Consider the following 22,404-nt stretch of genomic DNA (forward strand, 5'->3'; position numbering starts at 1 on the left):
CTGAACTCTACCATAGTTAGCTAGATAGTATTTCTTTTATAAGAAGATAGTTGAGAAAGTTGTACTTGATTTACATAAAAGGGTGTATAGTTTTCTGATATCATAAGGTTCCTTGCTTCCATTGTTTCAGCATTCAGTATGGCTTGGAAAAAAACATACTAGATGCAACTGTTAGGGGTTTTTTATGTTCTAGTTCTCCTCCTTTAGGCCAGATTTCCTAAATTATCTGTAGTTGGCTGAGAGGCTCCTCTCAACCTGGACAGCAGGAAGCTTTTTTTGAGCTGGTGAGAAAATGTGTCCCTCTGGAAGTTGAACACCTTTGTGCTTGATGTCCAAACATCTCCTCGATTCCCTGGAAGCTACTTCAGGAGCAGGAGGAATGAGGGAGGTAAAACTGAGGCTTCCTTCTACCAAATCTTAACCAGAGCAGTTGTTAGGTCCAAAAGGCTGAGTCTGCTGGGATTGTGTTCTCTGGAGGAAGCTCAGGCACTGTTTTTTTCTCTCTCTCTGTCCTATTTGCAAGTGTGCAGGTGTTATAACCTGCAAAATGTTAGTCAGATCTTGACAGGGTGTTTCCACTGTCCTAGATTCAGAACTCAAATGCAAAAGCTCAGCACTTCAGGCACTCAGCACAATTGAAGTCAGATTGTAGTTTTCCACTCCACATCCAGGCTCATTATCCAGATGTTTTCTTTCTCTCTTACGTTACAGTCACTCATTACTGGCAGGCTTTCTTTACCTAAGCTGTTCTCCTAGAAATACTGACTTACAGTATCTCCACCAAACCAGAAATTAATTGTACCAACAGAGTAATTCACAGAGCACTGAAAACTGTCAGATACTATTACAGAACTCAGGAAGACAACAGCTCATTAAAATTATGTATCTTCATCATCACTCCCACATCCTGTCAGTACCAGTTAGTGTAAATAATACACACACAGTCTGTGATCCGTGCTCAAGTGGAGCACTGTCACCCAAAATCCCCACATGCTGCAGCACAGGTAATTCTAGGTTATTTCTCTTCTTGTCTCCCAGTGACCTAAAAAGAGCAGGAATATATCTTACTATTCATAAGCAGCAATGCTCTGACAGGCATATCCACATATCCTCCTGAATGTGAATTATTTTGAGTTGCTGATGTCTTCTGGTTTGAAATAGATGCATTGGTCATTTGATTTCAAAGTAAAAGTCTGCTGTAGTGGATGCCTTAATACATGTAAATTCCTCTTCTAATTTTTTGAGTTTTGGCTCCAGGCAGTCTTCAGATATGTCTGTGTGTGATGCTTTTGGGTTTTATTTTTCTTCCATTTTATTGTTTTCTTTTAAGGGTTCAAATGTTACACAAGATTATTTCTCTCCCAAGTAGAAGAACTCTAGTTGTGCATCCTGTTAGAGCAAACTCTATTCATCTTTGATTAGCCTCAGCTGGAAAATAAACACAAGTCACATCTTAGACCTTTAACAATTAATTCTTGCATACAAAAAAATGCCCTGGGTCTTTAATTGATGTTGGAAGACACTGAATTGTGTTTGTACTTCCTTCAAACATGAATAATACTGTTTCCAGCCCAATAGTGATTTCTTTCCTCTGTGGCAGTTTTCAAAAACTTGGGGCTCATTTCTATCCTCACTCTTTACACTCCCCTAAGTTGTTTGACCGCATACAAGTAACACAGCCTCTCTGGTGCCCTGTGTGGGTTATTCTTTGAGACAGATCTCCAAATCCTAAAGCAGGCTGACACCTGTAAAGTCTGTTCCTGTGTGGTCCAAGTGGTTAAGCTTGTGAATACAGCAGACACAACCCCTCTGACAGTTCCCAGGAAAATAATGGGGATTTTGCCTTGGTGGAGGTGAAGATCAGGTGAAGCAAATAAAAATGTTGGCAATTTCCCTTCTGCACTTCAATATTTGTAGGTTTTCTGATGTGAATTGAGACACATCATCACACAAAAATTTTGTTCTAGGCTGACCAATATCTTTCCCAGCTAGGAATCAATTCACCATCTGCAAGACAATTTTTATGCATCTATTTACTGAATTCAGAGCCTGCAAAGGCGTGTGTCTGTAGGAAACCTATTAAATATGTATTGGAATTACCCTCTTGATGCAAACCCAATGAATTTCTTTATATTTTAGTGTCTCTTTCAAGCATATTTCTATCACTAACACAAACATTCTAGATAATGGAATCTTAATATGGAGACTGCAGTAAAATGTCAACAAAATTTGTGAATTATTTAATACAGAGCAGACGGTCACGGAGTGTTTCTGTGGCATAAAGGGCATGGGAGGTTGCTGCACACTGGGAACACAGCTCTAGTCACACTCATATCCCTGCTCTGAAATTCAAAGGAAAAAGTAAAAATCCTGTGTGTTCTGCTCCTTTAAAAGCCCTTTTTAGATTTTTTTTTTTTTAATATCAGTGTTTGTTTCATAGTAATACGGATCTTAGCTGACTTTGGAAGGTTTAAGATTGAAATGAAGGTTTGGGGACACTGAGATACTAGGTGTGAAGTTAGCAGCTGGCACTGTGGGTTGATGAAAACCTAATTCTAAGTGTGTCAGCCTTCTAAGTGATCCATATCAGGTTATCACTCATGGTTTGACAGTACTTTGATTACATATTCAATTGTAAACTGAACTTTGCTACATGCAGCTGGAGATTTCAGGAGTGACTTGCAAAGGCCTCTCTTTCCCTGGAGAACAGTGGATACTCTTCTCATCCAGTGACACTTCTTTTGGGTGCACACTGGGATTACACAGGTGTAATTATATTGATAGAAAATCATGCTCTTAACAGGGAAAGTTGGAACAAAAAGGGAAGTAAACCAAACTGTTGACATCTAGGAAAGGCAGAGACTAAATCACTACTCTTATGTTTTGTTCTTGTGTTTCAAGTTAATATTTTCCTTCCTCCAGCTGTTGGCAAAGGGAAATCCAGCCCTTTTCTAGCTCTTTTTTGGGAGAATGGGGGTGGTGCATTATCTAAAAATGGTGAGACAGTAGCAGATCAAAGTGGTGGGAAGTATCCCTGGGAATTCAGCTCTTCCCATTCTGTGTTCAGGCACTGATCTGAACAAACATTCCTGCACCTGTAGCTTCAGTGGGTGGACCAGGCTCTTTATTCTTCACTCCAGTAGATGCCCATTAGAGAACTTCCAACTACACTGGTTTTGTTGTGGCTCCATGTCTAAGAGCACAGCAAATCCATTATTCATAATACCTTCTCAAGTTCACAAAGCCATTGAATAGTGCTGCATAACTCCTTAAAACTGCCACCCACTCAAATCTATTTTATTTGGGCAAATAAAGAAACTCTGCACTGAAGAAAACCAATTTCAAAGCACACTGAAATTCATTTTCCTCACTTAAATATTGAAGGGCTTATATTTATTGCATCTCAGCCTTGTATTGTTTTCAAAAAGAATTTGCTTGTTTAATAGGTCTAAAGAAGTAAATTTAAAATGTGGAGGAAAATAAACTAACATCCAACAAGAGTCACAGTGCTTTTTATGCACATGGGTTGGGATTAAAGACAAAAAAATATATATTAAAAATAAATATAAAAATACTAACTTAATACACACAAAAAAATTAAAAGGTACTGAAATTAAATTATGACGTGCCAGTACTGCTTTCTTGATCCTATATAGAATTTCATCACTGTAAGCTAGAGAAGCAAATGGATCTGAGGTAAAATAATGGTGGAGTTTTGGTTTGTTTTGGGGTGCAGAGGATTTCCTGGACTTGGGTTTGGTTGGTTTTTTGAGAGCTAAAAGCTGATTTGAGTCAGTTTTATGGCAACTGTATGAAACTAGTTGAGTTCTCTAGATTTATTCTGCTGGACTCCTGTATAGTTCTTGTTTCAGGTTTTTCCCTTTTGTTGGTAGTTTTCCAACAGCGGTGGGTTTTTTTTGAAGAAAGGCAAGAAATTTGTGCTAGTGCAGACCTGGGTCATCCATTGTGCAATTTAATGCAGCTCCCAGCAAACAGAAGCCCGAGAGCCACTTCTTGTTCTCCTCATCAGCTGCTCCCTGATTCTGGTGACAGCAGAGAAGAAATTCTGAACGAGTTCACAGAAAAAGTTCTCCCTCAGCAGCTGCTCCACCTTCACTTAATACACCCAGAGCTGGAGCTTTCAAAGGGCACGAGGGGTTGATTGAAAATGTGTTGGTGCGGCCACATTGTCATGTGGGAAAATCCCATTATATGGGCACCCAACAGCTGCAGGAATCTCAGACTCTGCATTGTCCAGGCAGCTTGGAAATCTCATCCTAAATATGTAAATTTATAGAGAATATGACATGATAGAGCTTTATGGGATGAACATAGTAGGCTTTGGTGAGGTATTTTAGGCTTTAGTATTACAGGAGTGACATTGTTTGAAAGTCTGCTTTTATCCACTGTTACAGACTTAAACTCTTGTTAAAAACAAATATTTCTTACGTTGTCTGGGAGTTTTCAGAAGCAATAGATCAGATCAACCTCACAAAGAAAATGTGTGTTCCAGCATAACGTAGTAAGTTTATCTGGTCTTCTGGTGTAAATATATTTCAAATTTTGTTTTTCATTGTCACATTTGTTATTTTCTGTGTTATGTCTCACCAGTCAGTAGTTGTGCATATAATGCCATATTCTTTATTTATTAACATGATTGTGTAGAAAAATGAAATAAATGATGACAAGGAAGAGAATGAAAGAAATAAATTCTTTAGGGTGGTTGGAATGCACCATAAAGGGAATCTGAATGTGGAGTGCAGATGGCTCATCTTCTCCACAATATTTTATTTCAACAGCAAAAGCCTAAAACTGTAAAATAACCTGTTCATATAGTTCTCACGTAGGCCTTAATATACAGACACAAAAAATGAAATCACTTGACAGTGATCCATCAAAACACATATGTGCTGGTGTCTTTCAAAAGCAAGTAAGGATTGATACATCTGCATTTACTTGTTCAGGGTTAGCCTGAAAAGGCAGTAGTTTTAGAGGTAAAGTTCTTGTAATTAAAAAAAAAAAAAAAAGAAAAACTCAAATAATAAGATCATGGCAGCTTCATAGGGAGCATAGAGCAGGCCATGAGCTCAGCTTTGAGACCATTTTGTCAGCTGATGTGGTAATTGAGGAGGACCCACTGTCACAGGGGAGAAGCTTTGCTTATTCAGTGGCAGAACTGCTGAGCAGCAAACACACTCCTTGTCCTGCACTGTTTAATGTCTGCTTAAATGGGTTACAGCTATTTCATTATTACTGAGCCTGTGCTGATCTGATTAGCTCAGACCCCTGAGCCTGGAGCGGGGAGGAGATAATTGTTTCATTAAACAAGACTGGGTTTCAATAAGTGATTTCTGATGCTCCTGTCTTCACCTGTCCAACAAAAAAATCCCCCGAGGAAACTTGATTTGCAGAAAGTGCTGAGTGAGGTTAAGAGTCAAAAAATAATCCAAGAATAACCACATACCTTTCTGAACTTGAGTGTACCTTGCTCCTGGACTGAGGTTTGGAATTTTGAGATAGGTAGCTCAGCTTTCTGTATGTTGCAAGGGAGACACAGGCATTTCCAAGGAGGAGTTTGTGTTCTAGTTCCTGACTGAAGGACTGAAACAGCATTTTATTCCATCACTGTGAAATACAAGAGCTGACCCTGGAAGGGAAGCGCTTCAGATCGTGTCAGCCCAAGTGCTGGGAGCACCGAGCTGCACAAAGCTTTTCCTTTGGCTGATGGAATTTATTTTCTGCATGCAGACAGACTTGATGGAAAAGTTAGAAGCCATAGCCACAAATGGATGGTTTGATACATGGCTGTTGATTTTCCAGAGGCAGAGGAAAGAACTAAACCTGGATTTTGAAATATGGAATGCAGAGTGTGTGCTCCTGCGTGGTGCTTGGAGTGGGTACCAATGTGGGACCAAATCCCACTGGCGTGTTACAGATGTTCTGGGAATGCCCAGAACATTCCCATTAGAGTAGTGTTAACAAATGTATAATTTCTGACTGGCAGCTGAGGTGAGAATAACTAATTAAGTCAGGATTACTTTAGATCATTCCCTGGCATCATTCTGTTAGGCACATTTTCAAGCAAGATCTTGTAATTGACTCCATCTGTTTTGACCAAGCTGATGAAAAGGGCACTTAAAATCTACATTTTGGATATAAAAGTCTAGATCTTCTTCTGCCCCAAGACATTCAAAGTCATTTTTGTTGATCGAACTCTATCCTTGGGGAAGTACCATCCTTGTCAAATGAAACATTAATCCAAATTTGAAACATATAAAAATGCATCTCACTTCTGAAAAATTTGGATTGTAAGTAACAGGCTTCTGTTTGTTCTAAAATTGCTGAAATAAGTTACCAAAATTGATTTGGAGCCCAATTTCAGTGAAAAGTGAGCTTTTGCAACAGCTGTTGCCATGAGCTGAAATGTGCCCTGTGCTGCTAACAATCAGTTGTTGAGCATAAGAATTTAAACATACCTTGATGAGCTACAGCCAACCTACATAGTAAAAGGGACTGAAGAATATATTACAATCTTACAAAAAGAATATAAGCCATTCTTAAGTAGAGATTTTATGTCTTACTGTTTTATCTTTCCTTTAAAAAAATTAAAGCTTCACACCAAAACTCCTTCATCTAGAATCAGAAAATAAAAAAATAATAATATTTCTAGAACACTTCATCTGTTCAAAGAAATGCAAGACATTAAAAGACTAAATCTTCAGTGTAATAATGAGCAGATTCATTATTCATGTTTCAAGCCAATAAAAAAAGGAGATAGATTATTGGCAAAGTTTTCAGGCCTTCTAATGAAAGCCTAAGTAGAATATTATTAATTCAATAACTTGGGCTTTTCACTCACAAAAACATATAAAGCTATTGTCAATCATATTTAGTATTATCAATGTTTATCAAAATAGATCCTGAGTTTGAGTAGTATGGGAATCAATCAAGCACCAAAAGGTAATTGATTATTTTTCTTTTTTGCTTATTTGTACCAGTGAGTTCTAACCAACCATGGCACAGGGAGAGTCTTCATTCTGTAAAGCCCACCCTACCACTACCTATGTGCACTTGATACAGAAACATGGTAAAAAATAAGGTTCATATTATTTCCCAGTCTGGCATCAGGCAGCCAGACCTGTGTCCAACACCACAGCAACCAGTAGTGGCCTCAAAAATTTGTGCTTTTTTGTCTGAGAGTATTTTTTAACTCAGTGCTGCATCTTCATGTCTGCCTGGTAGAAGAAATTTCTACACTCTCAATAAACACACAGCTTCTACTTAAGTACACATCGTAGAGCTCTGCCAGAAAAATAAATACAGTATTATAATTGGCTACTTTTCCAGTAATACAAATTGTGTTGTGTAAATTACCAGGAATTGAGGCAAATAAGCACTTTAATCCCACAGGTAAGGCATGAAGTTTTGCAACCTTTTTCTCCTGCATTCACAGCCTTTTCTTTCAAGGACTGTGATTATTTGGCTGTTATCTAATTTCACTGCAGAATAGAAATCTGACTGGAGCCTCGCTTTCTGCTGGTTAATTATAAATTTATTAAGGGAATTTTGCCAAATGTCCCTCCCTATTAGACCTCACTGAATCTGAAGTTCAAGCTATCAGACTTCATTTAATGTAATGCATTGCCCTCTTTTTCTGTTCTGCATGTGGTTTTTTGTATTTTTTTTTTCCTCAGGTACATTCAATTTTCCCTTTTTGTGTATTATTTGCCAAAGAGGCTCTTTCAAGTTATAGAAATGGGACAAAGTAATTTTTAGAACAGCAAAATATGTAAGGAGGCAAGGTCCCTGGAGATGAAATGAATTTCCTACACAATAAAATAGCTTTCCTATCCTGTTTGGGTGTTGCTGTTGTCAGGGTATCTTGTTAACAGCACACAAATGCCTCAGGGGTAGGAGGCTGTGGAGGGAGCACCACTGAATGGGAGGGTGTGGAGTGGGAAGGGAGGATTGGACAAGCTTTTGGCCACCTTCCTGCTGCAGGAAGGCTTTAACCCTCCGGAGGTGCTCTCAAAGTGCATGAGGCTGGGTTGGGCTGGGCTGGGAGCACTCAGTGTGCTCACACCTCATCAAACAAGACCTATGTTTAAGGACCATCATGTTCAGGCACTGTCCTTCAGCCTTCTCTTGGAGTTTTGCTAGAAGTAGGGGCTCACAGTAAGTGTGAGAGAGATTTGGAGCAGACTGGAAGGTTACCTGGAGGTGTAGCTGCATCCTGTGTGAGCACAAAACCCAGGGTGTTCCTTCCACCAGCAGGGCCAGCAGAGGGTTGGGACTGCAGTTCCCTCTTGCAGCAGGTGGAATCTCTTCAGCTACTAAATCCTGGTGGCTTTTATTGCAGTTTTCAGCAGGAGCTGAAGCAGAGCTGGTGAGAGTTGAGTCTTTACAAACTGGTGTTAAAGGAAAGCTGCTGTGCTCAGTTTATCTCCTGAGAAGGGAGGGGAAAGAGCCTTGCTTGATCTCAGAGAGGAAATCTGCACTCTCAAAAATACACTGCTGCAGCCTTTCAAAATTTACCAAGCAAGTCAAAAATGTAACTGTTGACATTGACTTATGTCCTGTCAGTGGGAGGATACAATTTGATCCAGTTCAGAAGCTCTGTGTTTTAACAGTACGACTATTTGCAAGGAGGTCTGAGAAAAGGATGTTACAGGATTTTACAGCAGACTTACAACATGATGAGTCAGATGAAGAATGTTTGTTTATATACCTAGAAAACACTGATGAAACATATGTATCATGTCTGGGGTTCTTTCTTCCTTGGCTAAGCCTTCCTAGTTGGGAAGCTTTTTCTTTGTTTTTGGCAGAGGGAGGAAGACAAGGACACAGGAAGGAGGAAAATCCTTGAACTTACCAGTTGAGTCCATCCCCCTTCAGAGATCAGCTTCCTTTTACATGCTCGATTTACTGTGCACCAGAGCAAAGTGTGAGCTGTCAGGCTCCTGTGGGGACAGAGCTGGATCTCATCCTGCTTCTCCTGACATCAGTGGCAGAGCTTGTGCCACTTCCAGCAGGAGCGGGGTGTGCTCACGGTGTCTGTGGTTCAGCCCCTCGTGCCCCAGCTCACAGCAGCCCCTGATGGGAGTGATGGCAGCAGGGTTTAATACTTACTCCTGCTTCTGCTCAGTGTGAACTTCAAAAGTACAAAAATTAAAATTATCTGACACCAGATTTCACCAGATTGAGAAACTGTAGCTCTACTGACTGAGTAGCTCTACAAACTGATCCTTGCCAAGGAAAGCCTGACTCGGAGCTTTGTTTCAATCAGGGGATTGCTTCTTGTTTTGCAGAGATTAAAACATTCCACAAGTGCTAAATATGAAAATAAATTACACAGAGAAGGATTTTATTTGTGTTGTCTTTCTAGATGTTTCTAAATACTGGAGGAGAAATGTTTGCATGGTCACAGAAGCTGAAGTAGTATCTCCTTTAGCACTGCATTTTCCAAGTCAAACACTGGTCTGAGAGAGGGCACAAATGAATGTTCACAATTGGAAAAGAGCTCCATTTTCATAAGCATAGGTAATAATTGAACAAAGTGTTTCATATTGACAGCATCATACTGTCATGTATCTTTTCAGAGACAAATGTACTTTCTAGAGTAAGCATCCTCACATGTCAATGTCTCAGAAAATGTGTTACATTTAGTGAAATAATGGTCAAAAAAAATCACCGTCAGAAATGATGGCAAGCACTTTTTACTGAAATACTGGTAGTTTTACATTCTTGACATGAATAATTGGATGTGTCATACGTGAAGCTACCTAGAAATAAAATAGAGGTCATAAAATGTAAAGACATGATAGAATGCATTTATAACAGCATAAACCAAGCTGGCATTTTAATGTCTTAAGCCAGCCCATTTGCTATCCTTAGCCATTGATCTTGGCTGGGAAAGTTCTATGCCGAATTTAAACACATTTTGGAGATAGAGCCATACAATGAGAAAGTGATAGGGTTAGGTTTTGTTAAAAAAGATTCTCCTTTTGACTGTTCCAATTACAGCCCAATAGGAGCACTGGAAGCTGGTTGTGGTGTGTCTTTACAAATCTTCCTCAGAAATGCTGTGTACACTTTCACAACAGGTGACTTTCTGTGTGACTTGCCCTGAAAATTGTGATTGCAGCTCACAAAGAAGAATGCTTCCCCATAGACATGAGAGAGAGAATTTAGTTTAGTGTTTGCTCTATTTTAGAGGGTAGTTTTGGGGAAAGATAGTACAGTTTGGGAGTTCCTGTTTGGGAATTCATTATTTAATGAATTCCTCTGAAGGCATGGAAAAAGGCGCGTGGGAGAGGCACTGGCTCCAAAGAACAAGCTCAAAATCTCATTAATTTCAATTGGCTGTTTAAGTAGTTTTAATTATCATGCTTGAACTGAGATTCAATACGGCACAGAAATAAAATACGTAATGATGGCTACCTCAGCTACCTCAGTACTTACTGAAATGGTACCACCTTCCACTCCCCCAGTTTTTCCAAACAGCTGAACATAAAAACCACATGCTTAAAAAAAAAAAAAAAAAAAAAAAAACACTAAGAAAGGGGCAAAAAAATCCTGATTCCATAGTATTGCCAGCATGCATATGTGGGGTGGTTTTTTTTGAAACACTTAAGTGGCAGAAGAATTGGCCACACGTTGGCTGCCTCGTGGCTGTGGTTTGCTGTGTGGCTGGCAGTGAGGGCAGGCTGGGCGCTGCTTTGTTCTTCCTGAGTTTTACTGGGAAAGTATGCAGGGCAATAGGGATCTACCCACTGCCTGTGCTCCCTTTCAATTACTGCACAGTTGGTGGAATATCCAACTGGTGCATTTTTTGGCTGCTCTTTTACATTTGTGCAGAGCCTGGGAATATTCACTGAACTCTTATGTAAGTGGAAATCTTTAATATCTTCTCTTTTCAATGCAGTTTTACTGAAAGCCTTTTGGAATTGAATTAAGCATTCTGAAATGTGATTTTTCAAAAGAGAAGTCTCTAGAAATGAAATCTTCCCAATCTGTTGAGCTAATGATATCAGTATTGGTATGGTTAATTGAAGGCAATATTCCTGGCATAGATGTGCTTCTGGATTAGTATCTGTCCATGTTTGTTTGAAACTCTTAGGAAACATCCAAACCTGCTGAGGTAGAATGAAGGCTGATTTATTGATGGACATCATTACCTCACCTGGATTTAAGGGAGAGGAATTTACTGCAGAAAGAAAGAAACCATTGAGGATAATTAGTCCTGTACTGCACAGGGGAAGGATCAAGGTTGGAGCGGTGTCAGAGTGAGCATGCAATCTGCAAAATACTGAGCTACTGAACAGCGTTTATTGAGAACCTCTTGAGGCATCAAGATTTGTGCAAGTGTCTAACCTCCTGTTCATACATGATCCCCTCTGTCTTCTGAATGAAGATATCCAGAGGTTGTGTGGCTTATATCCATGAGGCTCTGTGTTCACAATGAGAAAAATACTCAGTGGATGTGTCTACAGATTTATTCTGAAGTAGATAAACTTGTTCCATTGCATAGAAACATAAGCTTCCATGAAAAAAACAGGGTGATGATCTACCCTTCATATCAACTTACTTTCTTGTGGAAAAGGAACATCTAGATAAATTGTTGCCCTTTCCAACCAGAAGATAGCTAGTACAAGACAATCTTGCTGAAATTATGTCTCAGCTGGACAGAAAGATGAATTTATTTTCTGTAGCACTGGGGCAAGGTTCTCAGAAATATTCAGTCAGTCAGTTATCAGAGTGGTAAATGAGATCTCGAGAGCCAGAGCTCATCAGTGTGCAGTGATAGGGAAGTGGGAAGGAGAGAGGCTGCATCAGGGCTGGGTGTTTGTGTTCCTGATAGAAAAGCGCAAATCATTTCCTTCCCTTCTGCTGCTGTCGTGGTCCATCACTTCAGTCCATTTTCACCTTGCTAAGGGATTCTGAATGGGCCTTCCTGCTTTGGCACCTAATTAATCTCTCACAAGCCTGTTCTTGCAGCCTGCCTGGGATGGTCCAGATCTTACATCAGTGCCTGACAAACAAAATATTTTTTTTTTCCTTTAACTGCCTCCCTTTTCCTGTGTTCTTTCACCCCAAGCCCAGTTAAGCAGGTTGAAGACATTGTTCTTCCCCAGCCTTTAAAGAGGGCATAGATACACCCTGTTATTACAGGAAAATATCCCCCTTCTTCCAATGGAACCACTTTCACACTGTGGTATAGAAAGTTGTCTATGTTTTCAAAAACGTAAAGTGCCCAGAAAAAAAATGCAGCAGTATTTTCCTTGTCAGAAACTGTTCAGCAGCTTTGAGCCTTTACATTGGAACATGCAAGCTGGAAATGATTGGGCACCTTTAAAAAATGGCATTCCTAGGCATAAATAAAAGTGTAAGATCTGAGACGGAAAAGGCGTATTTGTGGTGTAAAACATTGCCATGAACTGTGAGACAAAAGAATTATTTTACTGAAGTTATTTTACTGTTGTATATCAAGGGATCATGAATATCAGATACCTTGTGTACTGAGTTCTAACAGCCAAGCACTTTATGTCTAGTTTAAAATGAGTCTTTGTGACAAAATAATACATGTAGTCTATATAACAGATAACACTGGGTGGTATAATGTATTATCTATAATAGAAAAGCATAGATTCTGTAAAATGATACCAGTGGAATCTAATATTTCTTTGAAATCTATTTCCTGGATAATATTTCTCCTCAGAAGCTACTTGTTTCCCTTCTACTCTGCCTTTGTGGGGGCAGGCTTGGTGTTCAGCACAGGATATCATTCCAGAATGGCAAATGGAAAAGCACCAGAACAGATCTGAGGAGTCCCTGTGTTAGATCAGTGCTCAGGGGAGTGTCCATCCCAGCCTTGCAGCTCTCCTGGCCTGCCCCTCACTGCAGACACTGATCTCCTGTGCTGCTGGTACAGAACCGGGAGGAGCTCTGAGAGCCTTCTGGGGACATACAGGCAGGGGGAAAAAAAAAGGCAGAAAAATCACATCTTAACTTCCCCCCTGCTGACAGCTTCCTTAATAAATATTGTAAGAAATTTCTCTGTTAAGAGCCACCCAGTAATCTAATTTGCAAGCCCCAGTGATATATTCAGCAGCCAGCTCCAGGGAGGTGTGTTTCTACTGTCAGAATCACATGAGAAGGGAATAAAATTCTGAGCTCTCGCTGAAAGCTGCAGTAATTTATGATGAGTTGTTGGCTTTTATTTTTTCATGCTATTTTTGACTCAGCTGAACAAACAGGATAGAACTGCTACTGAGTTTATATTGATTAGTTTTTTCTACAGTATGCTCCCCTACCTGTGTGTTTTCATAGGATATAACAATACAAATACCACACATTTAAATTTTACATATATCTAAAGAAATCATGGAGTGATACCCTTGTTTAACAATGAGTTCTGTGTTGTCTGGATGGGGCATCCTTGGGCTCTTCCTTCTCCTCTCCTTGGCTACAGTTTAAGGAATGTTCTGCTCTGGTGTGTACACAGAAGGCAAAGCAAAACCCAAAAAGCTTTCACAAGATTACATCTGTACAGCCAAGGTCAGGCTGTTTGGTGAGAGAACTGATTCTCCACAGCAGTGTCATCGTGGTAGTGTCCCGTTTCCTACAATGGGAAAAGCTTCCTGTCTGGAGTTCCATCTGTATGAGGTCCATCCCCTCAGCTGGGAAGGACCAGTACTGTTGTCCCAGAAATTAACTCATTCAAAGAAAACAAAACAAAGAGGTGAGAAAGACAGCCCAAAAGCTCTAGGGTGTTACTCCTTAGCTGCTCAGCTGGGAGAAGGTGCAGTGGCTGGGTGTCTTAAGCCTTGAAAGAACTTTCAGAACCATTTCACAGGTAATTCCATCTGAGCTGTTGGTTCATGATGAACACCTCGATTCTTGGGGTGCACCTCAGTTTCCCCACCTCTGCTTTAAGAACTGGGAGCTTAGGATGGCCACTGGAGTGGTTCATCTGTAGCCAGAGACCTCTCCTTCAGAGAAAAGGGGCTTGGGGTGTCCACTGAGGGTTTACCCTCAGTAGAGAGCTCCCAGGCACCACTTGCTTTCTCTAAGGCTTTGTGCACACCTTGAGAGGGAAACCAGGTTGCCAGCACTCACTGACTTTCTTCAGGGTGCATGTGGGCACTCCAATAGATCTCTCTTTAAAAAAAGGAATTTCATGTCTATAAAAATGAAATTATGCTGTCTCAATCCCACCTTTTCATCCACATTCCCTTTTGGTTCTGCATCAACAAGGTTTTTTGAGGATCCACCCAGGGAACACTAAGTGATGCTTTCATTGTTCCTCCTTAGGATTCAATCTTTTAAAACCCAATTCTCATTTCTTTATACCTTCCTGCTCCAGCTTTCATTACTGGGAAGCAAACACCAATGGGCTGGGTTATGTAACTGTCTCTGTGGTGCAGTGCTCTGGTGAGGAATCGCTGTCAATGTTCATTTTTCCAGAGAGTAGCTGGGGAGATGCACAAAAGTTGTTCTTCATTCACCTAAAGTTGTCTATCGATCATATTACCCCGAGTGGAGTGTGCTGCATTCCTGTTTTCTTCTCTTGCAGTGAGAGGTGCAGATACACCCTGCGTGGCCACAAGGGCTCAGTGAACAGCATCGAGTTCCTGCCCTTCTCCAGCACCGCCGTCACCAGCTCCGCTGACAAGACCTTGTCTCTCTGGGATGTCAGAACGGTAGGCAGGCTTTGCCTTGGTCTTTCCTGAATTCAGGCAAAGTAGTGATGTGTGTGACATGAGAAAAATAAAACTGTGTGAAATCAAAACAGAAAGCGAGGGTGATGTGGCAGTAAAATATTCACTAACACACTTGTTATCTTCTGACCAAAAATGTCACCATATAACACTTCCTCTAGAAGGAATCTGCCTCCCCTCCTCCAGAACTCTGCTGATTTCTCATGGAACATACATTATTTTCTCCATAGTAGTGACAGAAACTCTGCATCTCTTCCTTTGTTCTTCTCTACCTTCTTTCTTTGGAATAGGTAAAAATGGATTGAGTACACTGGAGAGTGTATTTGTCCCTACTGCTTTGCAAACCAAATATGCAAATCCTGTACAAGTAGAACATGAGAACAAGACAAAAGGAATTTTTTTCTTCTTTCATCAGAAAGTATAATAATTATTGCTGTTTTTGTGGTATGGAGCAATTCTTGAAGTTCTCAAAATGATTCTTCAGTTGATGTCACAGCCACTCTGCATTTCTCAGACAGTGTAAAGGTACAAGATTCCAGCCTGGAATGGAGAAGGTTGTATTCATAGAAGGGATTGGAGAAGAAGCAGGCAGAGCTGTTACTGTGGATTAAATGGTGTTGTCATCAGAGCTATACAAACACAGGATAGGAAAAACTGCATGGAAATCACAGTGGAATACTTGAGATGCTCATTAGGCAATTTCTATTTATGGATCATAGCAACAGACTGAATAGAAGGTCATTTAATAATAACAATAATAATCCTGGTCAGAAAGCACAATGAGTTAAAATGAAACTAGTCAAGATTCATTATTCCTAAATGCATTGGTTTGTAGGAATATTTTATATCCAAATATGAATAATTCAAAAAGAGGAAAAAAATTATTGCAATGCAAACAAAAGTAAATGCTTAATGGAAAAATAGATTTCTGCTTTGTTTTGTTTTCAATAAATCCTACAAGGAACTTTATCTTGCAAATATCTCAGTAATCTCCTGCTCATAGCGAATTAACAGAGTCATCAAGGAGTTTTCCTTTGACAAACATAAGGAAAATGCCTTTATATTTACTCACCAATATTGTTTTTCAGCTTTGGGTAATTTTGCTAAGATAAGAAAGACCTTTTGTGAAAAGAAAATGTTGTATATGGCATTTTGTTTTGTATTTATTCTATTGAATTTTTCCATGTCCAGTGGGAAATCTTGCAGGTTTGGGATAAATGCTCACAGTGAAACCTCACCTGAGGTGGTGAAATCCCTGTGATGATGCCACCTCCCTCCAAATGCTGAATGATATTAAATGTTCCCTCCAGAAAGAAGATGAATTATTTTGTCCCATTAATTTGGAATAGAATATTTTCTCATCTCTGTGAGATTAATCAGCATTAAGGAGTACATTTAAGATACTTTTAATGAAACATGAAAACCACACTCGGGTTTGTTTTCTCATAAATCAGATTCCTATTGCTAATCATATCTTGCTCTTCAATCATTAAGTGCAGTCAGCTCTTTATTATTAAAGATAATGGATATAGAGAACTGTAAGTCAGAGCAGTGTAAGTTGAATGGACAATGAGCTCTGGATTTGGGGCAGGATGGAACATAAATCTTTGTAATTACCAAGGTAGAACTCTAATGCAGCCTGCAGACTTTGGAAAGTCAGGGTGTTACTTTTCCTCTTTTTTCTACATAACAAAGTAAGATCCATCCAGTGGTTTAAAAAAATCTTCATCACATTGACTCTAATTTTAAACCAAAGGGACATGTTGCCTATAGGAAAGTGAGACCAGAGAAAGATGAATTGCACTTGTGGCTCTTTTCAAACACTGAGGGAGAATTCTGCCTTTGGTGTTGGATTTGGGCAGGAACTATGCTTGTGCTGTGCCAGACATGCAATAGATCAGATGGAGACCCAGGCTGCAGTTCTCTGGTGGGAATTTCTTGCCAGTGAAGCTGATGGCTCTGGTGCCAAGATAAGCTGTGGAATTTATTCCTCTTTGTGCCAGTTTCATAGAAAGACAAGCATGTTCTGGCTTTGCACCAGAACAATTCCTCGCTGACACATCAGGGAAAGCATTTCCACTCATGAATTGCAAAGTGTGTCCAGTGATGAATGTGAGAGGTGCAGAAGAGCCCCTGACCCCCTGAGTACAAGTTCCCCTGCCTGGGTTAATTCCTGCCATGATGAAGGACCTGCCACTCCTCTGCATCTCCCACAGCCTCAGGAGCCATTTCTTGGGACTTGCTCACATTTGTCTCAACACCGTTTGAGCCAAGCTTGAACCTCTGCTCTTTTTTCAGACAGATGAGATACCAAATATTTATACACTTAAATAATTAAATAGAAGGGAAGAAAAAAATACTCACATTTTTCATTCTACATGTTCGAAATGTATTGATTCAGTAACTGTCTCATGTGCTTTCTGATTTTTGAAATGTCAGATTTTATAACTGGATATTTCATTTTTGAGAACATTGAGGAGAGACTGTCATTTAAAAGGCAGCTTTAAGTAATAATGCCCTCAGGAATGTGTCCAATGAGGATTTGGGAAGAATTCTGTGTGTCCTTAGCAGGACAGGCCTATTCACGTCAGTGACACTGTTCTTGTGAACAAAGTTCAGCACACACACGGCTCTGTAAAAAGTCACACTCATACAATGCTCTATTTCTATTCCAATTTTTGAAATAACAAGCATTTGAGATACTGTTTGAGAATTCATGTCCATTTTGGTCTCTACTGCTCCCTGCTACTCAAGTTTAATATTTTAGTTATCCGGATATATTTCTTTATGCAGTGCAGCTCAGTGATTTAGGATGCAGGTTTTTCTGCATTCTGTTTGCAGAAGACTGCTGCATAAGACAAATAAAAGAATCCCATTCCCAACCCACTATGAAACTAATACTTCTGACATTCAGGGAGGAAGGCACCAAGGATGTCAGCTTTTTCCTATTTAGGTCCAAGATGACACAGCAGAACAGTGACCAGATGCCAGTTCTGGCTCTGGACATCAAATTGTGTCCTTGTCAGTAATTTGTGGGCTGAACAGCAGAACCAAAAGTTAGAAGATCCAAGGTAGTGAGGTCCTTGATGAATAATGCAGGCACCAATCTCATAGAAAAAAGGAAAAAAAAACAAACAAACAAACAAAAAAACAGAATAAAATTGCCCAAGATCCTGCCTGAACACTGGCAAGAAGAAGAAGCTCCCAGTGAAAACCTGCCTCTGGCTATTTTCCTCCTCACAGACTGCTGCAGTTTTCCTTTCTGGGAATGCAGGCAGAGCCACCTTTCAGGCTTCTGCAGGGATACCTGTGCATGGCTGTGCAGAAACTGGGAATGGTTCCTGAGTGTGGTGCACCACACTTTATCCAGGGCAGGCTGGGGCTCTGGGGCTGCACCACACCCAGAGGAATTCATCAGGAAGAAATAGGGCAAAGAGGAAGAGGCTGCTGGGGCTTCTGCAGGGTAGCATTATGTCGTCAAATGTGGCATTGGATAAAAGAGGTTCTTAGGCACAGCCCTCTTTAGAGCAGAGCAGGAGTTAATAATTGCAGCTCCTGTGCTCCAGTGTCTGCTTATCATGGTGTGCTAATGGCTCTTGAAAATTAGCTGAGTTTGATCGAGTTCCCTCACTGTGGGAAACAGCAGGAAAACCCAAATGAATGTCCCACCTGGAGGGGAAGCAGCAACCCTCAGCAACCCCAGCACCATGTTTGGGAAGTTACTGAGATGTTACTATCGAGGTTCTGCCTGCTCTGTTCTTCCTTGGCTTTTCATTTTGCCCCACAGAAGGTCTCAAAATGATCCATCTGTGCATCTCAAGAAAGAGCAGAGTAAACCCCAAGAATCTGGGGGTGGTCATCTGCATTTTTTTCCTTTGTAAAGGGCTCTGGCTGAAGGCACGTGGGTCGTTTGAGGACAGTGGCCATTTCTAAGGGCTTTTCACTCCATGTCCTACCAGAGAATAAATAAATCTGTGCACAGGGCAGTTTCTGAGCTGTTGGCTGAGGTTTCCAGCTGTGCTGCAGCATTTTAATGATGAGCTCTTGGCTGCCTGTATGCTTCATATGGATGTAGAATAATTACAAAAATGCTGATCAAGGCTGCAGCCTTGCAATTTTCTCCTTCACAATACTGCCCCATCCTCTCCCACCCTGGGATGTCTTTGGCCTGGGACAGCCTTGCTGTGGTTCCTGTTGCAGCTTAAAGCTGATTAACTTTTGGTTAAATTGAGAAATTGTTCCAAACTTATAATTTCCTTAGATAACCTTTTTAATTTGTTTTCTTACAATTCAATTATCTTTTAGACCACTTTCTTTCCAGTGTTTATTTTATCACTATTGAGCAATTTTTAAATTAATAGTTCCCTTACATATCCTGTTGTAGTTTTTCCTTCCAGTGAAATATAAATTAGCTTGTAGATATTTTGCTTTTCAATATGGATTTTCTCAGAGCATTTTTGTCAGTACACTTACAACACATGGGAACATATCTTTTCAAGGATTCTGCCTATCTGTGGTGGGGGTTTCTTTGCCAGTGTCCCTTTGGAATGGTCATTCACAAGATAAATTCAGGAAAAATGGCAAAGTATTTAAGGATCAAGTGTATGAGAGAAGCATTAAGCAGGCAAAAGGGAGTGATTTTGAAAAGCAGTCTGGTTGTCTTTATAATTTTTAGCCTATTTCAATTGATTTATCCCCAAGTAAACACCTTGGGCACAAAATTATCAGTCAGAATCTCCTCAGACTATTGGATTTGTCAGTTTTATTTGAACTCTTTTGAACTCCTGAGGAATGATTTCACAAGCTGAGTGGATAGACAGGATGGGTCATTTAAAAAACCTTTGACAGGCAGTTTAAGGTCCAAATCAATCCTCTTCAAAAGTAGGTCAAAGATTGAAGTTGTCAGTATTGGAGACAAAGAGCTCTTCCATGCAAACTCCAAATCCCACGGTGCAATTGAATTATGCTGCTGTAAATAAGGGATGTGCAAGGATAAGTCCAGTTCCTGGCATGAAGTGTAACAAATTCTGTGTTCCTGATTCTGTGCATTTGTAAATAATGGGTTCATATTTTAAAACTCCCTGTCTTAACATGAAAAGGAATTTGAGTCACAGTGAAATATGAAATCAAGAAGAAATAGTTATGAATACGGATTATGTTTTCTCCCAGAAGTAGTATCACAAAATACAAAAGTAAAATTCAAAAAGGTTTATGTTAAGTCTGTTTGGGATGCTTTCCTAGAGACCTACTGCCAATTTTTTAAAAACCAGAAGTATAACTGAGGAAAAAAGTCAAGATTGCTTTCTAATAGTGAAAACAATTGGGGGGAAAAAAAAAACTTGATTTGGTCAATGGAGTTCTTAAAAATGCTACATTTTGACTTTTTATAAAAACAACTTTAGTGAAAAAGGCAGATTGCAATAAAATATTTCAAATAATGAACACCTAAGTGCAACTTGGATCAGTTGACCCAGATGCAAGCAAGAAAATATCCAATGTTCTTGTTTTGCTGTGGGTTTTTTTTTTCTTCCTGAGAGGCAGGAAAACCACTGCCCTTCAAACTGTGTGTGGCTGCTGTCCCCAGGATCACTCTCACACTCGAGCTATGTCTTTCCCTTGGACCAATTCCTTCTTTGTCTTGTCTTCCAAATCAAACCATTAAATCAACAGTTTAACAAACTGTATAATCAGCTGGACCCACAGGCTTTTCCCCCTGTTAAACTAGGTTTAAATCAGCCTAAACCTTCTAGAATCAGACAGGTTATTCTGCAGAGCTCAAAAGTTGGACTTGATGATCTTAAAGGTCTTTTCCATCCAAAGTGATTCCATGATTCTAAAGCTCCAGGTGAATTAGAGGCCCTTAAAAGATTTTTTTTATAATTGTTTTATTAAGCTGTTCCTGTTGACTGATATGCCCAGTCCTGTGGGAATTCAGCCCATTAATAAGTTGTCTTCCTCTGCCTTTTCCCAAAACATAAAAAAGCTACATTTTTAATTTCAAAGGGAAGTCTTTGAGAGGACAAGACAGTTCTGTGTGTTAAAGCTTAAATCTCCAGCTTGACTTGCAATTCATGTGAAATATATAAATGGCAGTGAGGTTAGATTAAAGTAACACTTTCTATCATGATATTCACAGTCATTTAAGCTGCTGCTGGAGAATCACAGAATGTGCTGAGCTGGAAGGGACCCACAAGGACCATCCAGTCCAAATCCTGGCCCTGCACAGCACCATCTCCAATCCCACCCTGTCCCTGAAGCATTGTCCAAACGCTCCTTGAGCTCTGGCAGCCCTGAGCCTGTGACCATTCTCTCTCTCGTGGAGCCAGTTCCAGGAGCCCCAGGATGCTTTCCTTCCTGTGCAGTCATGGTTTCCCCAGGGGCTCTGCAGGAGTTTCCTCCAAAATCTGCACCCCCCAGAGCAGGCTTCTTGCAGTGCAGCCCAGCCTGGCTTTGTCTTACTGGTGTGTTGGAGCAAGCGTTGGCTCCTTCCTCACATCCCTGCCTTTCCCAGGGTTGGAGCAGCCCTGTGATTCATCCCAGCAAGGTATAGCAGCTCCTGTCCTGTTTGCTGCCCCACTCCCAAAGCTCCCAGCACATGGATTGCCCCCACTGCTGCAGCCCTGCAGGGCTCAGTGCCTTTTAGCAAAGCTCCTGGCTCAAGGCTCCCTCTGTCCCTGCGCTGTTTTGCTCTGCCCAGGATGGGTGATGGGGAGGAGCTGGTGATGCACAGGAGTTCCCAGCACTCACCTGGAGAGCTGCTGCCAGGCAGGGCAGTGTGGAGGGATGGAGCCATGTGATCCACAGCTCTGTAAACACAAACGAGGGACACCTCAGGCCCTGCAATTCCCACTGCACTGACAGCTCCCTGCACTGCTGGGTTACAAACCTGCAAGGGCAGGCAGAGAGAAGCAGTGGAAGGAAGGAGGGGACATTAATTCAGCACCCATTGAGGCAGATTTCATCTGGTTTCACTTGCTGCTTGTCTTTGGATATTAGTAGTAATTACAGAGCTATAAATAGATAAATGTAACATATTGTAAGTCTGGCAATGGGTTCCAGTAAATACTGTGTGGCTCCTGGCAAGGGGTCTGGTGAGCATGGGATGAAATGCAAATGAGGGAAATAGGTTGTGCTCCTCCCTGCGCAGAGTGAAGATTGACCTGAATCTGAACTTCTTACCAGCTACCTGTGTCCATCTATAATGTGTGGGCAGGATATATTGCAGTAAGAATGAGTTTGATTTCTGTGTCGCCAATGTCACTTTGAAACAAAATGGGAGTAAAGTTCTTTCAAAGGCTTTGGGAAAGGCCTGGCTGCAGAATAACATTTGCATTGACTTCTTGGTCCTAAAACTCTAATTAAATTATTGATTATGAAGCTGGCTGCTTTCTTAATAGTTCCTAATGTAACAATTAAACCAAAGCAAGTAATTAAAAATGAAAAGATTGGTCCACAAGTACAATCTTCAAAAGGTCATTTTCAACTTAATTGCTTTTTTGAAACAGGCAGGAATAAAACAAATGAGTCATTAGAAAAAAGCAATTTGGTGTGTGCATGTGTGTAATAATGTGTCTACCAGATGACCACTGACCACACAATACCTACATTAATTTAAAATAATGGCTAAATTTACTTAGTTGATATTATATTAACACATTTCTTCCAGACCAGGCCTCTGATGTGT

General features: G+C 40.4%; 1 protein-coding gene across 6 annotated transcripts in view; it reads left to right on the forward strand.

Moving 5' to 3' along the window:
* Nucleotides 1–22,404, forward strand: part of SPAG16 (sperm associated antigen 16) — a 363,770-nt gene that overhangs the window by 199,435 nt on the left and 141,931 nt on the right. For all 6 annotated transcript variants that reach the window (XM_085585489.1, XM_085585484.1, XM_085585485.1 and 3 more), the window contains one exon: nucleotides 14,576–14,702. In XM_085585489.1, the coding sequence (XP_085441615.1) occupies nucleotides 14,576–14,702 (127 nt within the window). The remainder of the gene's footprint in view (nucleotides 1–14,575; nucleotides 14,703–22,404) is intronic.

This window comes from Lonchura striata, chromosome 7 (assembly GCF_050655825.1).
Source record: "Lonchura striata isolate lonStrDom1 chromosome 7, ASM5065582v1, whole genome shotgun sequence".
Classification (NCBI taxonomy): domain Eukaryota; kingdom Metazoa; phylum Chordata; class Aves; order Passeriformes; family Estrildidae; genus Lonchura; species Lonchura striata.